The sequence below is a fragment of the Nyctibius grandis genome, chromosome 10, assembly GCF_013368605.1.
Source record: "Nyctibius grandis isolate bNycGra1 chromosome 10, bNycGra1.pri, whole genome shotgun sequence".
NCBI classification, from domain to species: Eukaryota; Metazoa; Chordata; class Aves; order Nyctibiiformes; family Nyctibiidae; genus Nyctibius; species Nyctibius grandis.
The window spans coordinates 34,965,339-34,980,132 of NC_090667.1; the positions used below are offsets into that span (position 1 = coordinate 34,965,339).

At 39.4% G+C, this 14,794-nt stretch overlaps 2 protein-coding genes and 1 long non-coding RNA gene across 12 annotated transcripts in view; 1 reads left to right on the forward strand and 2 right to left on the reverse strand.

Moving 5' to 3' along the window:
* Positions 1–682: 682 nt before the first annotated feature.
* MRPS25 (mitochondrial ribosomal protein S25) lies at positions 683–2,243 on the reverse strand. Its single transcript, XM_068409521.1, has 4 exons — positions 2,054–2,243; positions 1,851–1,957; positions 1,303–1,390; positions 683–1,066 (listed from the first exon to the last, which is right to left on the reverse strand). The coding sequence occupies exons 1-4, from the start codon at positions 2,185–2,187 to the stop codon at positions 874–876; spliced, it is 522 nt and encodes a 173-aa protein (XP_068265622.1). The 5' UTR covers positions 2,188–2,243; the 3' UTR covers positions 683–873.
* A 51-nt stretch (positions 2,244–2,294) lies between these two features.
* Positions 2,295–14,794, forward strand: part of LOC137668189 (uncharacterized) — a 41,116-nt gene continuing 28,616 nt past the window's right edge. For 5 of the 6 annotated variants that reach the window (XR_011048886.1, XR_011048885.1, XR_011048887.1 and 2 more), the window contains exons 1-2: positions 2,295–2,522; positions 3,507–3,575. This is a non-coding gene — a long non-coding RNA (uncharacterized lncRNA). The remainder of the gene's footprint in view (positions 2,523–3,506; positions 3,576–14,794) is intronic. The other variant, XR_011048889.1, reaches the window with a different exon arrangement.
* Positions 4,155–14,794, reverse strand: part of NR2C2 (nuclear receptor subfamily 2 group C member 2) — a 42,152-nt gene continuing 31,512 nt past the window's right edge. For 3 of the 5 annotated variants that reach the window (XM_068409514.1, XM_068409516.1, XM_068409515.1), the window contains 2 exons: positions 14,529–14,634; positions 4,155–12,288 (listed from right to left, as the gene is read on the reverse strand). In XM_068409514.1, the coding sequence (XP_068265615.1) occupies positions 12,114–12,288; positions 14,529–14,634 (281 nt within the window). In that variant the 3' untranslated portion in view covers positions 4,155–12,113. The remainder of the gene's footprint in view (positions 12,289–14,528; positions 14,635–14,794) is intronic. The other 2 variants (XM_068409519.1, XM_068409517.1) reach the window with 2 other exon arrangements.

Genomic DNA, 14,794 nt, shown 5'->3' on the forward strand with positions numbered 1-14,794 from the left:
GCAGGAGTGTTTGAGGTTTAGAGGAGTTATGTAGCAGCCTTGGACTTTGAACTATAACGGACTTGCTGGCTAGAGTTTGCTGGAAGTTGATAAATCTAGACACAGTTCTCCTTTGTATGGCTTTTTTTTTTTTAAAAAAAAAAGGAAGACTGTTTAGGAAATTGTCTTAATTTAAGAGTAGCTTTACATTTTTTTGAAGGACAATAAAGATAATTGTAAAGGATGTCTTTCAAATATTAACTTAAATGTTCTCCTTTACTACTGATATTCTTGGCTTGATCAGTGCTGCTCAGAGCTCCAGTTATCAACTGCAAAAGTTGTATCTTGTTGTGAGACTTTTAACTCTTTCTGAGTGGTAACTAAATAAATAAAGAAAATTCAGCATGTAGTTTGAGGCTGGAGTTACATTATCATTTGGCTGTCCTCAGTTAGTACAAGATGGAAAAACTGGAACACTTTTGCACCACTTTCTATAAATTGTGGAGTTCTGTGCTGCCTCTAAGAGAAATAAACTTTTTAGACTAGTCTGTTCCAAAGCAAACATCATCCTGGTTTTGCCATAACCTTATACACGGAGGCATGAGTAGGAAATAGGACTCAAGTCATTCTGTTTCCTTTTTGTTCTGTTTTCCTTTTATGCAGTGTTGACTGTAACGCTTTGTAAAACTGGCACCAAAAAAGCTGGGGTTTCAACTTTTCTTTATTTTTCACTGTAATTATTCTAGTTGTAGCTGTAAGAAGACTTATGAGACAAGGCTGTCTGTATTACATGAACTCGCTTGTTCCTGTTTCCAGGAGCTGTTAGTGCTTGTCTCTCACTGAAGTACCTTGATTATCCAGACCTGAGGAAAAACAACTGCATGACTTGAGATGTCAGGCTGATGCTTCACTTTTCATAGCAGCTTTATATTTTCCTCTCATCTCTTTGGGCAGTGGCACAATAGCTGGGCAGGGAACTTGGCCTTCAATTTCGCACATGCATTCTCGCAGATGGTACTTCTTGGGCCCAAAAGTTGCTGGATGTGATAGTTTTTTCCTTTCTCTTTCCTCTTTTTCAAGTGTTTCTCTAGAAAAGAGATATTTTTGTTACTCTCAGAAGCCAGAATGGCAGCATTTTCTCTCCCTTCCCTGGACCCAGTTTACTAGAACGATGGATTTACAGTTTCTAGCTTGTGGCCTTTACCTAGCTCATGTCAATTTTGTCTGGGAAAAGTGGTATTTCCTTCTGTATACCTGACAAAGGTTTGCAGGGATTGTATGATGTGTGCTAGACTGTACATTAGCTTATTAAGTGTTACTTACTTGCTTTTCCCCAAGATTTTTTTAATGTGTTCAGTTATCTCTTTGTTGGTTTTATCTTCCACGTCAACCAAAACTTGTTCTCCGTTGTCTGTCAAGAAAGATTTGTAACAGTATATCAAACAGTAACTGATCCCTACCACGTGCTGTTTCACAGTAGCTGCAAATAGTGTTTTAACACAAAACTAAGATGTCTGCTTCTCTACTACCGTTAATGTACAATGTAATGTTTCCATAGGAAAATCAAAGTCTCATTAGGATGACTCTAGGACAGCCGGCAGAAGGGTGAGGCAGGGCAGGCGAGCACAGGGTCTTTGCTAACACATAAAGCCGCTTTTCTAAACCAGCGCCCTTCTTCCCCCTTTGCAGGCCGAGACGCGGGGGGCAAATTAAACGACGGAAACGCGGACTAAACCAGGCTTCGAGGGTGGAAGGCGGCGCTGCTCGGCTGCCTCCTGCAGCCCCCTCTGCGCGGGGGAAGCGCCGCTCGGGGCTGCGGGGCCGGAGCGCCCGCGGGGCAGGCCTGGCGGTCCGGTCCCGGAGGCACCTACCCAGGTAGAAGCGGAGGAAGGGCGAGGGGGTCATGTTCCTGAAGAGCATGATCTGCACCCAGGGGTTCTTGTACTGGATCTGGGGGACGTTGAAAAACACAAACTTTCTGGAAAGAAGGAGAAGAAAAACGCACAAGCGGAAGCCGAAGTGTCTCCGAGGAGGGCGCAGCCCGCCCGCGCTCCCGCCGCGCCCCGGCGCTCACCTCGCCCCCTCGCTCAGCTCTCCCGCCGTGTTGTAGTTCACGGTCATCACCTTCACCGAGCTCTTGAAGATGACGTCGCCCTGGCTGAGATACTGCAGCGTCCGCCTGATGGGGAACCGGCCTTTCATCGGCATGGCGGCGGCCTGGGCCCGGCGCCGCTCCGCCGCCGGGCGGAAATGGCGGGAAGCGCCGCCCCGCGCCGAGCGCGCGGCAGCCGCAGTTCCCTCAGGCGGCGCGAGGAGGGGAGGGCGCCGCGCGCGCCCCCTCAGCGCGGGGGGGCCCGCTCCGGCGGGGCTGGAGGCGGGGGCCGCAGCCTGCAGGCGGTGACGGCTCCACCGGTCTCCCAGCTGTCTCCCGCTTTCTTCAAGAGATTTGGAAGGTTCAAAGAAATTGCACAAAGCCGGATGCCTTTTTCACCAGGATTTTGCAGTTTATCTGAGAACCCGCCTCTGTGAGTTGCGTGTTGCAGGTGAGCAACAAGTTTTGCGGCTATTAAAAGCTTGTATGGCCGCGAGAAGGCTGCCCGGGTTGGAGGCGGCGGGCCCAGGGGTCCCCGCGCCGTGAGCTGCGGGAGGCGGCGGGAGCCGCGGGGCGCGTCCGCGCCGTCGTGCGCCGATCCGCAGGCAGCCGCTCTGGGCTGGTGCCTCAGAAAGTAGATGGGGCTGATGCTTTCAATAAAAGGAAGTCAAAACCATCCCAAACCATTTTGGAGGCAAAGATAAGAAGAAAGGGTTAAATTAAAAATAAGGTACACGCAAGTGTCATGTTGTGATAGCTAAAGCAGGGGAAATAACTAGTTAGTAACAATTTAAGGGAAGTAGATGAGTTGGAAGGTGAACTAAAAAAGAGGGGGCTGCAACTCCTCTCCTTGGGGGTTAAAAACAAAAGCAAAGATGATCACATGCTTTTTTTTTAAAAAAAACTTCATTTTTCTTGTTTCCCTTTGTAGTAACATCATACCTTGATGCAAATTAAATTTCTGAACCATGCTATTAGCAAGGAGTTCTGGGGGTTTTAGTTTTCCACTATTGCTTTCATTTAAGTGGCTAAAGAAATACAAAAAGCAACTCAATTTAATACATTATTTGGCACAGCATGAATGAATGTACATTTTTGTCTGCAACAAGCCAGACAGTTCTGTCAAATGCAAAAAATGCATTCTGTGCTCAAGGAAAATTTGCCTGCCTCAATGCGTGAGTTCGTGCCAGAGGATATACAAATGCTCTGAAACATTTCCTGTGTGAAATGCTGTCAATGCACACTGATCTTGACTAGTAATACCCTCCTGAGCTCCTGTCATTTATCTTCTAGATGCTCTACAGATAAAATAACAAATTGAATGCTGTTTTTCAATTTCAGCTGGCAGAGAATCAACCTTTTCAAACAGGCAACAAAACCTCCTGTTTCACAGCAGGCCTCTAAATTAACAGGAACTTTTTTTTTTTCTGTGCAGGTTTTTCCTCTAGACACCTGGATTTGACAGCTGAAACCTGAAGTCCGATTTCCCTCATTCCTGCTAAGAGTAAGTTTCACTAAGTTGTACAGTTTCTAATAGCAGCAACAAGAAATAAAGTTAACTGTCTGTCTTCTCTATAGAAATACATGTGGTGCATCTCAACCATGTTATATATAAAATAGAGGATGCATTTACTGTCTGGAATTGAGTCCAAGTTCGGTATCTCTGTTATAAAGTGTGTGTGAAGGGAACTAAAACAAGACCCAATGCCTCACCTTAATTTAAAAACTGGGCAACAGGAAGGAGCTACCAGATAAAAGTAAACATAAAGCATTGTCTATTAATAGATAACTCTCTCCTCAAAAAAAAACCTGAGAAAAACAGAAGGATAATGAAAATTAAAACCTTTAGGAAAAAGCCCTTCTCCTAGAAGCAGCTTCCTGGTGTCAGTAAGGTTCATGAGATTTGTCTTCTCTCTTAGACCTGATTAAATCACTCGTAAGATAATCACTGTAGTGAAGGGAAAATACTGTTTCTCCCTAAAATGTAGTAAATTATGTATTTGGCTTAGACACCTAATGTTTAAGAAGAAATTAAGTGAACTTAAAAATAAAACTCAAGAATACACTTCCATTTGTAATTCACTTTAATGGTATAAACCTCATTTAGGTAGTAGTATTAAGCCACAACAATATAATGCCACATTTAAACAGCATTTAATAAAATGCATAAGCTAAATCATGCACTGCAATACTCTATATACAAACACAACAATGCAAATTCCTCTTCATGACTGAAGACATTGATTAGATATAAAATTCAGATTAAAAAAGAACATGCTGTTATTTTTAAATGCTATCACACATAACAATGCTGATTTCACAAAAGAAGCTGTGAGAAATTAATAACTTTTTCAAGGTTTTTAACTTGAAATTAAAATGTAGTAACATAAACAATAGTTTTCTAAATTATAATGAACAGAGACTTCCAGAAAATATCCCAAGGAATTAAAAGTAGATGATTCCTTTTATAAAAATTTTCTGGTTTTGTAGGAGCTCAGAAGTCCTTGGTATGCCAAACAGATACAACACTTACATAATGTGCAGTTTTTCAGAACACTGGCTTGCAATGTATTTTGGAGTACAAATTAATTACTAAAAATATTCCCACATTTAATGTTGATTCCATGTATGAGAAATTTTTAACATATATGCTCTGTAAGTAACATGTTTTCTTCTTAAAGAATATCCTTCTTTTTTGAAATTTATTCAGTCCTACCTTTAACCCACAATCATTGAATATATTTTAAAATGGACCTGTGCCTTACTATCATTTATCTAATCTAAGATCATTAAAAACTGTACGAGAAGCCAGTTATTCAGGGGTGTTGGATCCCGGGCAATAGCTGTGCTTCTCAGACTTTTGCTTTCTGTGATAAAATACAAAAAAGCTGATTTCCCATTCCACAGTTTACACGTAATATTACAACAGAGCCTTTATTGCCACTTCAGTTTGAGCACTTTTTGTCCTTAAGGCTACAAACAATTCAAAGGTGTATATAAAACAAGGTCACATTTTTAGAATATGCTCTTTTTTCTAAATTCACAATTGAGTTTTTAAACAGACTCAATCCTGCTCAATACCCCAATTGGCTTCCCAATCTTTAAAAATGTCACTGCAGTACGACGACGTTAACAGACATCCAGGTTTCCACTCAGCCTTTAAAGAGGAAAGCAAACATTATTTGAACAGCGCTGCTGTCAAGACACCAGTGAAGGACCATCTGTCACAGGAATTCCTGCCATTAATTTAAATAATTTTCCTGCTGAAAATCTCAAAAATAAGGTTTGAAATGTTAAAATGGATGTTTTACAGGTTTTTTCTGTATTTGAAACAAATACTTACAAATGCTTAGCAAACGATACAGCAAGAAACAGAACATTCTTAGCATTTTCCATAGCAAAGACTCGCAGGCAGAGGCCCTGACCCTGAGACTTGTGTTTTTCTTTAAGCATGCAAGAAGCTCACATTATTTTAATTGGTGTCTGCTCATCTGCTTAAACATACTCAAGTCTTTGCCACATCGAGTACAAAAGGTGGAAATAAATGCCCAGAAAATTCTGCTTCACCTTTTTAATATGACAGAAGCAAGACCTCCTGAACTACTCCCCTGCAGGGTCTGTGAAACGCTTTTTTCATCAAACAAAGCTAATAGAATGACTTTTACAGAAGGCTTCCTTTGTAACTTAAGTCATCAGAAGGGAAAGAAACAAGAACTACTTAAGTTTTGATAATTTAAATGTTTGAATACTCCCTATGAGTAATAAAATGTCTGCAAGTCTAATCATTAATGCCCCATGTGCCCAGCTCCCATGTGAACAGTGGAACCTTCACACACACAGTGCAAGATCTCCCCAGATTGCAGTTTCAGGAAAGGACAGAACATGACAACAGACATTAGTCTGACAACTAAATGAACTAACCAGCTGTGTTTAGTTTAAGCTAGACAATAAAGAGAATAACTTTGGAAAGTGAATATACAATTGAAATGCACCATGAAAATCTCTAAGTCAGTCCTGATGCTTGCTAAGAAGTACACTAACGGCAACCTCCCTCTCAGTAATTACCACTGTAACAGAAATGTCACCGTTCCCTTGAACAGAGGACATACAGTCTTTGTTTAACTGTTTGGTTTCATGTTATCAATACAGCAATACGAGTATTGATTTTTTTTAAACAGCATCCATTGCATCCTCTTCTGTGAGCTACAGTTCAATGATAAAGGACAACTTGTTTTTCTTCCCATTAGCCACTGCTGAAGACTTAAAAAAATCACTCTTACCAAGTTGTACTGCAAAATAAAACTTTACGAAAAAGTCTCTCAGAAGGCTGAAAGAGAATGAGTATATGCTGAAAAGAGGGAAGTATTTTCTGTGACTGTAGTTGTTCATTTATTCATTTATTTTTAACAGACATTTTATGTTCAATTAACTATTCACTGGCAGACTTCCACGCGTCAAATGAGAAAAGGTACAGGGAGTAGTGTAAAAGCCAGACAACTCGTGGAATATATTTGTCAGTTCTGAACAGAAAATGCTAAATTCAGGCTGGGTTTAGAAGAAGGTCCAAAGCTGTGAAATTAATGAGGACTCACCTGCTTAAGCGAGGCTTAGTTTAGGCTAAGAAATGAAAACTAGGAAGCTCTGTATTAGCAAATGAATGAAAAGCTTTAACATACAGAATGGCATGAATACGTGGCTACGTATCTGTACATATATACATACACTACACGCTTTCTATACACTGTACATGATATATTTAGACAGATAGCTGTAAACATATACATTCATACACACATACATACAACTATGTACATATGCATTAGCTGCTCGAGTGAGTTTTAGAATTGAACATGCAGAAATGCACAGTGGTGGGTGGGAGGCACAAAATAAAGATGTGGAAAAATCTATCAAACCCTTTAAAAAGAAGGCATTAATTTAACGAGAATAAGCCATTTTCAAAGCATTCATGTAACTCAGAGGATAAAACAGGCTGTGGGAATGATGGAACATTAGGACAGTATTATCCGTGCTGAACTTAGCATGACTTCACAACAAAAAGCTCAGTAATAAGGTAATTCTGGGGTTTGATGTTTTCCAAGTCTAATATATTTAGACTTAGAGCATTTAAACTTTACAAAGAATTTTACTTTAACTTGCAACCTCAGTATAAATAATGTTCTAATTTTTTTTTGCACTAATAATTTCCCATATAATGTTGATAACATTGATTGCAGCAGAAGTAGGGTTGTAGCATTATCTCACAGCAGGAGCTATGGCATTTTTCATCAAACAGCCTGAACTTAGTTCAGGAGAATTTACTGTTACAATGAATCAGCAACTTTAGAATGAAAAGGTGCAAAAAGTAAATGGTTTCATTTTCTCCCCTCTGCCATGCCCTCTTGGTAACTTTTAACATAAAGCTGTTTTTTAAACTAATTTTGTCATTCAAGATCCAGTAGATGGTGGCAGTTTGTCCTTCCTCTGCCCCTTCCTCCTCGCCGTCGGGTGACATGGCCTCATTGTGTCGATTCTCCCCGGCTATACGGAGGCGTTAGGACGGCAGAGGTGTGCTGCTCTCACAGCAGGCCCGCGCTTGTCATCAGAGCAAACCACCGCAGCAGCTGGTCTGTTGTTGGATGGCAAGGGTGGCAAGCTGCTGGGACACACGGAACCTACTTGTTGTTTGCCTGGTATTTCTGCTTTTTCTCTTATGGGCAAGAGTAGATTAAAAAGAACCAACCTACCCTGCTTGGGCACTCTCAAGAGTAACCGAAGGAGAGGGATTTCAAATAGAAAACCATCATTTATTTTCTTTTCAGGGTGATATCATCCTGTAGGTATTTGCTGGTGCACCTGTGTACGTCCGACTCACCTGCCAGTTCTACTGCTCACACCACCCAATGCAAACAGGGCCCCTGACTGGTGCTGTTACTGCAGAAAGCTGCTTTGATCACTGCTGCTTTGGCAGTGTCCTCAGCCTGATAATTTCCAGTTTCCTTTTCCTGGCTAAACTGTATTCCTGATACCCCTGCTACTCATGCTATTTGGTGCTTTTTAAAATTATCCCTTACTAATTAAACAGCAGGTAATCAGAGAGGAATCCTAACTACCCTCTTAGTTTTAATGGGCAGGAAAATGTGCTGACATCTTCAGCATCTTGGGTGAAGTCATTCAGGAATCTGTGAAAGTCCTGTGTACTACACAACAACGAGAACACTGACGAGTTTTACAGTCTCTGCCAAAGAAGCAGCACAGTCAGGAAACTGGTTTCACCTGGAAGCTTCAGCCCTGACTTGTTTTCCCTATCACACCCCTCAATATGCCCTTTGCCAAAGGGTACTATAATCATAACTCAGAGCCGGCTGTATTCAGCACAGAAATCTTGAGTCAGTGTATTCACTGGAGGCATTATGGCTGCCCTGAGGGCCAGCTGCTTCAGATGATGGTAAAAAGAGACTTGGTAAATGATACCAAGTAATCAGGGGTGACCACCAATAGTTTCTTGCCTCAGAGTGCTCTGAAAACTAAGCCTCCTTACTAATACAACATTTTAAGGCAGCTAAAATAAAGGCTTGTATGATCTCTTTGAAGGATCTCTCCTTGATGATCTCATCAATGTGTATAAATACCTGAAGGGAGGCTGCCAAGAAGGTGGAGTCAGGCTCTTCTCAGTAGTGCCCAGTGACAGGACCAGAGGCAATGGGCACAAACTGAAGCACAGGAGGTTCCCTCAAACATCAGGAAACACTTTTTCACCCTGAGGGTGACAGAGCCCTGGCAGAGGTTGCCTCAAGAAGGCTGTGGAGTCTCCATCCTTGGAGACATCCAAAAGCCACCTGGACATGGTCCTGGGCAGCTGGCTGTAGGTGACCCTGCCTGAACCCCTGGTCAGAGTTGGACCAGATGACCTCCAGAAGTCATTCTGTGATTCTACTTAAAATTTAGTGCAAAGGAGCCCTACTGCACTGGAGAAGATGGTTTATAGTGTTATATGGCAGTGTTTTAAGTGGTTCCTTTCAGTGTCTGTCCATCATATGCCAAATCTTTGGCTCATTTTTATGCAGCCCTTGAGCAGCATGTGAGAAAGAAGTGTTAGATTATTCATCACATCTATCATATCATTTATAGCTAATATTTAAAAACGCAAAACATTTTAGATTCTGAATATTTCTTAAGCTCTAGGATATACCATCTGCTGTCCAAATTTCTACAATCCAAACCGTTAGTCTTGGAATCAAAATAGCGTGTAGTTAAAGTACTTTTTGTTAATGGCATAAGGACTAAATTAGCTTGGTTCTGACTAATGCAAGCCAGCAAGTCATGCTGATGATGCTACACGAAGAGAGACTGTAAAGCTTTTAGGTGGTAATATCAGAATCTTAAGTATGGAACTACTTCATTTCATCTATTAAATGCATGCACAATAAATAAACCCTAGATATGGATTGCACTGTTACTTCATTTACACAAATTAATATTTTATCCCTAAAGTCCAGGGAACTATTTGCAGAATAAGTGACTCCCAGAGATGGATCCAGGATAGCACTGTGTGGCCTTGCATTTTTAGGGAGTGTAGTTTATTTGTAAACAGAGCTGCATGATCTTTACCATTTTGAGTTACAAAGGTAATACAATGCATATAATTTAAGTTTTATTTCATGCAATCCCTCTGTTCCCAAAAAATTGTAGTGGCTTTATTTTGTTTCCTGAACTGCTCACAGCACAAGAAAGAAAATTTGCACAGAAAATGGGGCCCTTTTACTTGAAAAACTGGAAGTTTAAATGGTGTTTGTCATGAAAAAGCTAGCTGGTGTGTATTCAAATTTGGGAAAAAAAGATTCCAATGGCTAGTTTTTGTGCTAAGGAATATTTCCTTTGTCATTAACAATGCTTACTTATCTGCTTAAATGATTTTTACAAAATAACTGAAAGCAAATTAAACTGCATAATCTTTTTTGCAATGAAAAATACCACAATAGCTCAATGCATACTGCTTTTAGAACAACAATGACATAACCCAGTAAAATTTTAACAACTCTTTCCAAGGTAGCTACTTCTTCTCATGTTGTTAATATCACAATTAACGTTTAAATTGTATACGCTTAAACCAGGGACCTTGCATCGGAAGTGCTGACACAATCACACAAGAAGTTACACTGCAATACAACAGCTAGTACAAAATTCCGTGTTCCAGTTGACTTAAATTCAGAGTGCAGACCTTCCATCACATTAAAAATGACAATTTCATTTCCTATAGCAAAAGCCAAGAGAAATGGAAATGCAATATTACAAATCTCTGCATGTGTACTGGACTCCCTATAACACCCTTTTGAGAAAAGAAGATTCTGAACACTGTAACAGTGGTACCTGTAGGAGACTTTGATGCATCCAGAAGCTAAAATTAAATAGTCTTCTGTGTCACAATGAGTGCTACAAATGTGAGCCTCCTAATGAGAACGAAGTATATCGGGTCGAGACTTGTTATTACATAAGAAGCCTCATCTAGAGCTGCTTAAGGTCTTTTGGCGACAGTTCAGACCCTTAAAAGACACGAACACCAACCCGGTTGGTGTTTCTAAATAAATTTCAATAACAGAAGAAAAACAAAAGTGCTGAACTTACTGTTAGATTTTTGTCACATAAAAATACACAAATAGTAAATGCCTCTGCCATAGAAATAATTAAAATAATTGATGCATCTAATGAGCCAGGATCAGATGAAGGTATTAATTGGCGTGACTTTTTCTTAAACTTTAAAATATTTCATGTCAATAATAATAAAGTATACTAAAATGAAAGCAATGCTAGCAGCTAATGGCCAATACTAGAAAACATGTTGATGGCTCATCCCTCTTGGTATATCAGCCATTAACTGCAGTTGTACGTGACTGAATGTAAATCCTAACTGCACCTCAATTGCAAACTAAGCCATAGGAAGGCTGAGAGCACTGCGAAACTGGGAACGCTCCGTCAGAGAAGGGGAGGGAGGGGGGAGCAATAAAGAGTGCTGTAATATACTCTTGCTGATAGCCAGAGGTTCTACACATTTCAGGTTTTAAGTTGTACCTTTGGCTGGATGATGAGGGTGTTCAGGAGTACAGAGGGAAGGAGTAAATTTGGAAATACAAAGAGCATACTCAAAGGGCATCCCACAGCTCTACTTGAAAATGACTGTTCTTCCAGTTAATGACTGATTTTCCCCACAATCAAAAGGCTTCCTATTAGAATAACATTTGTCATGACTGTGTTGGTCTGAATAGATACTTTAAGGAACCTGAATCATTACTGTGGCAAGAAACACATTTTTTTTCTCCTAGTTTGGGTAATTCCAGTAGCACGTAATAGTCACCATGACTGCATCGTACTGTGAATTACAACTGCACTGATTTAACAGAGTATAGTTTCATATAATGTGGATACCTGATGTAAGAATCCACATTAATATGTCATGCATAACACAAGAGCAAGTGACTTTTTGTAGAATAAATGATTGTCTCCTGTAGCATTCTACATTTTCACAGAAATCACTAGCATTTTGACTAAGGACATATAGGCAATTTTTCATTTTCCATACTCATAAGCAGGATGTTGATGATGTCGCTTTTACAAGAAGTGCTTACAAAGTGCTAGTATTATACCCTGGCATTTATTAGATATTAATTCCAAGGATATTTTTAAATATATACATACTGTTCTTTTTACTTTTAAAGTAATTGTATTACTAATCTCTGATATTATAAAACTCTGTTTTTAACCACTGATAATTTCTAAATACAAAGCATGTGAAAAGTATGTTCAGTAATCTATAGCCTTTTAAATGAAAGGCACCAAAAATACTCCTTGTGGCAGAAAAGGTCCTATAGCAGGTCTCTTAATAGCTGCTTAAATTTTTGTCAACATCAGCAAACAGACAAGGAGAAATGTGACAGGAAACTGATAACAAGTTGGAAATATTTGTACATACCAAAATGCTATTCTTTTTACTTCGTAATTGTACGTTTTTACAAAAATTGCTTCGATCCATCAAATTGTGTTGTGCCCACTATGCAGACGTGCCCGTTATTTGACCATTATACTCTGCTGTTTCCATTTTGAGAATGTAGGGGATTATGCTGTCAATGGGAACGTTTCCAATGAGACCAGTAAAAAATAGTTCCTCGGTAATGCTAGAGCTCATCAGCCTAAGTGCTGGCAGGCGAACTAGAATCCGGGCTAGCCTGAAAGAGAAGTTCAGTGGATTATAAATACATATAATACCAGTTTAAAATGCTTTGTGGCTAAAGAACTGGATCTGCTTTTATTATTACCATAACTCATGAATGGGAGTGAAGAGGCAACTAAAGCTAACTGAGCTACCATAAGAAGAATGGTTACTTTTCTATTCTGCAAGTGGAACGAAAAGCCACCATCTTTCTTTGTGGTTTTCCAATGAAAAGCATATATTAATGCCTTTTGTAGATACCATGTGTATGTACAAACACACAATTCTGCTGGTCCGCTTTTGAAATTCCCAGCTCTAGAAGCACTTCATAGTTCAGGGCAATGCTGAGACTAGTGATATTCATACTGACTAGTGAGAATATTTGCACAATTTTAAGAGTAAAATGCTTAATTAAAATTTAAACCATAAACCGCGTAGTCCTCGGTTGCCTAGCAAGTTAATGGCAAACCAGATAGCAAGAATGGGACTGGATGTGTATGAAAGGAAATAAGAGAATCTGCTTCTGACGAGAAAAGGAATTTGGAGGGATGTGCTGTTACTCGTACATTCTTGCCAAATGCTGTGGTTTTTTATGTACCAGGATGTTAACAGAAATCCAACATAATAAAGTGATCGTATTGAATTTCTGGACTTTCAATGCATTTGAAATCTAGGACAGTGATGAAAGTGTATCTCTCTGCTGGTTTATATGGCAGACGTACATCACAAATGCCAAAATAAATAAACTTCCTGAACCAGAGCCAGGTAACAGCAAACCTTAGGCAGCACTGAACACCGGCCTCTGGAAAATGCTTGAATATCTATGGAGAAAATATATAAGGTCCATTCTGCTAATATACCATATCTTGTAAACTTTAGAGGAAAATTGCAGAAAGATTCAAGCTATGCTGCCGGTTTTGTGAAAATTATAACACTTGTGCTTCTGTCTCAATTTGTGCCAGCATTCACTGGCTCAGAAATAATCAGATTTGTACTCTAAACTTATCTGTGGGTGAGCATGTGGATATAGGCAATATCAATTAAAATATAGGACATTGTTTGGGAAATGTAACTCTGATTTTCTTCCTGGAGCCACTATTAAGAGAAGTAAGTATATGGAACAAATTCTATATTCCTTTTTATGGCAGATATCCAGCTCTCATGCATCAAACCAGAATAATTAAATTGTACACAGAAGAAGAATGTGGGATTTGAGGGTATTTCTGAAGTAGAGAATCCCATCTTCACTGCACCTAACTGGGAATCCTGATGCCCTTTCTGTTGCCCCACACAATGTTAACTCTGTAAGATCGGTGCAGAAACCAGTTTCTGAGATGGGAGAAGCTCTTTTACAGGCTTTTTTTGGTTAGTTGATTGGTTTTGTTTTGTTTTTTTGAAGTTACGCTACCCTCAGACCTTGCGTAAATGTATGGGATTGCATGCTTGTTTACATGGGGATACCTTTCACAGTAGAAGAGAGTACGTTCTAGGATATATTGCTAGACAGATGTTAGAATTTCCCTTGTAGTGCAGAGAATCACTGTGTTGATGAAATGTAATACAGTTTTGATGGAGAATATTGGAAAACAGGATAATTATTTCTAGCAAGTAAGAAACAGGAACAGTTTAGAGATGATAAACCAAGTTAGGTACTTTCAAAGATAAGTCCTTGGAAATTTAAAGAAAACAAAGGAGAAAATAAGTAGGACATGGGAATTTCTTACAAACAGAAGCTTAAGAGTTGGTTTCTGTTCCCCACATGTAATCCTTATTGCTCCAAGGTTTATAAACTGACAGTTTTAATGCTTTTCTGCATATGTAACTTGACAAACGTTTAAGGGATGATAATCACCTTTTATTATCTCAAAGCCTCTTTGACAACTAACTTGAAAAAGGAGGCAGTCTGAATTAAAGAGGTTTGACACAGTTGAGGCAGTTATTCTTGAGACTTCTAATAAAATAAGTCTGTTTAGTTTTCTAAATGTGGCAATGAGACTCTCAAAAAAAAAAACCCAACTAAAGAAAAAAGAAAGTACTCAAGTTTAATTTACGTGGAAGAAGCTAGACAGCTATTCTTGCTTCTACCTATCTTTAAACAAACCTGCTTGCTTTTATGAACAAGGTTCTAGTTCTTTCTCATCAATAGTCAAAAAAGAACAGATGTCAAAAAGGAAAGTTTTACATCAAGGATGCTATTTTGTACTTTTGCCAGCTATGGCCCACAACATTACTTTGGGTACTATAGACAATAAATACCTATAAGTATCTTCTGGATAGGTTTTTTGTACATAGTCCTGCAATTCCATCTGTGCCTTCTCCTGGAATTTTTCTATTTGGGTTGAACTGGTCAGACCAGGGTGATCTAAAGAAACAAAACATTTCTGTATGTCGATTGTTTCCCTATACATTGTGAAATATATGTAGTTATAAGATTCTCACATTTAGATATTTCTCTCATATTGTGATGTATAACATGTTAGCTGTATAAAGGAAACCACTCAATTGAACATTTGCTTCCTGGC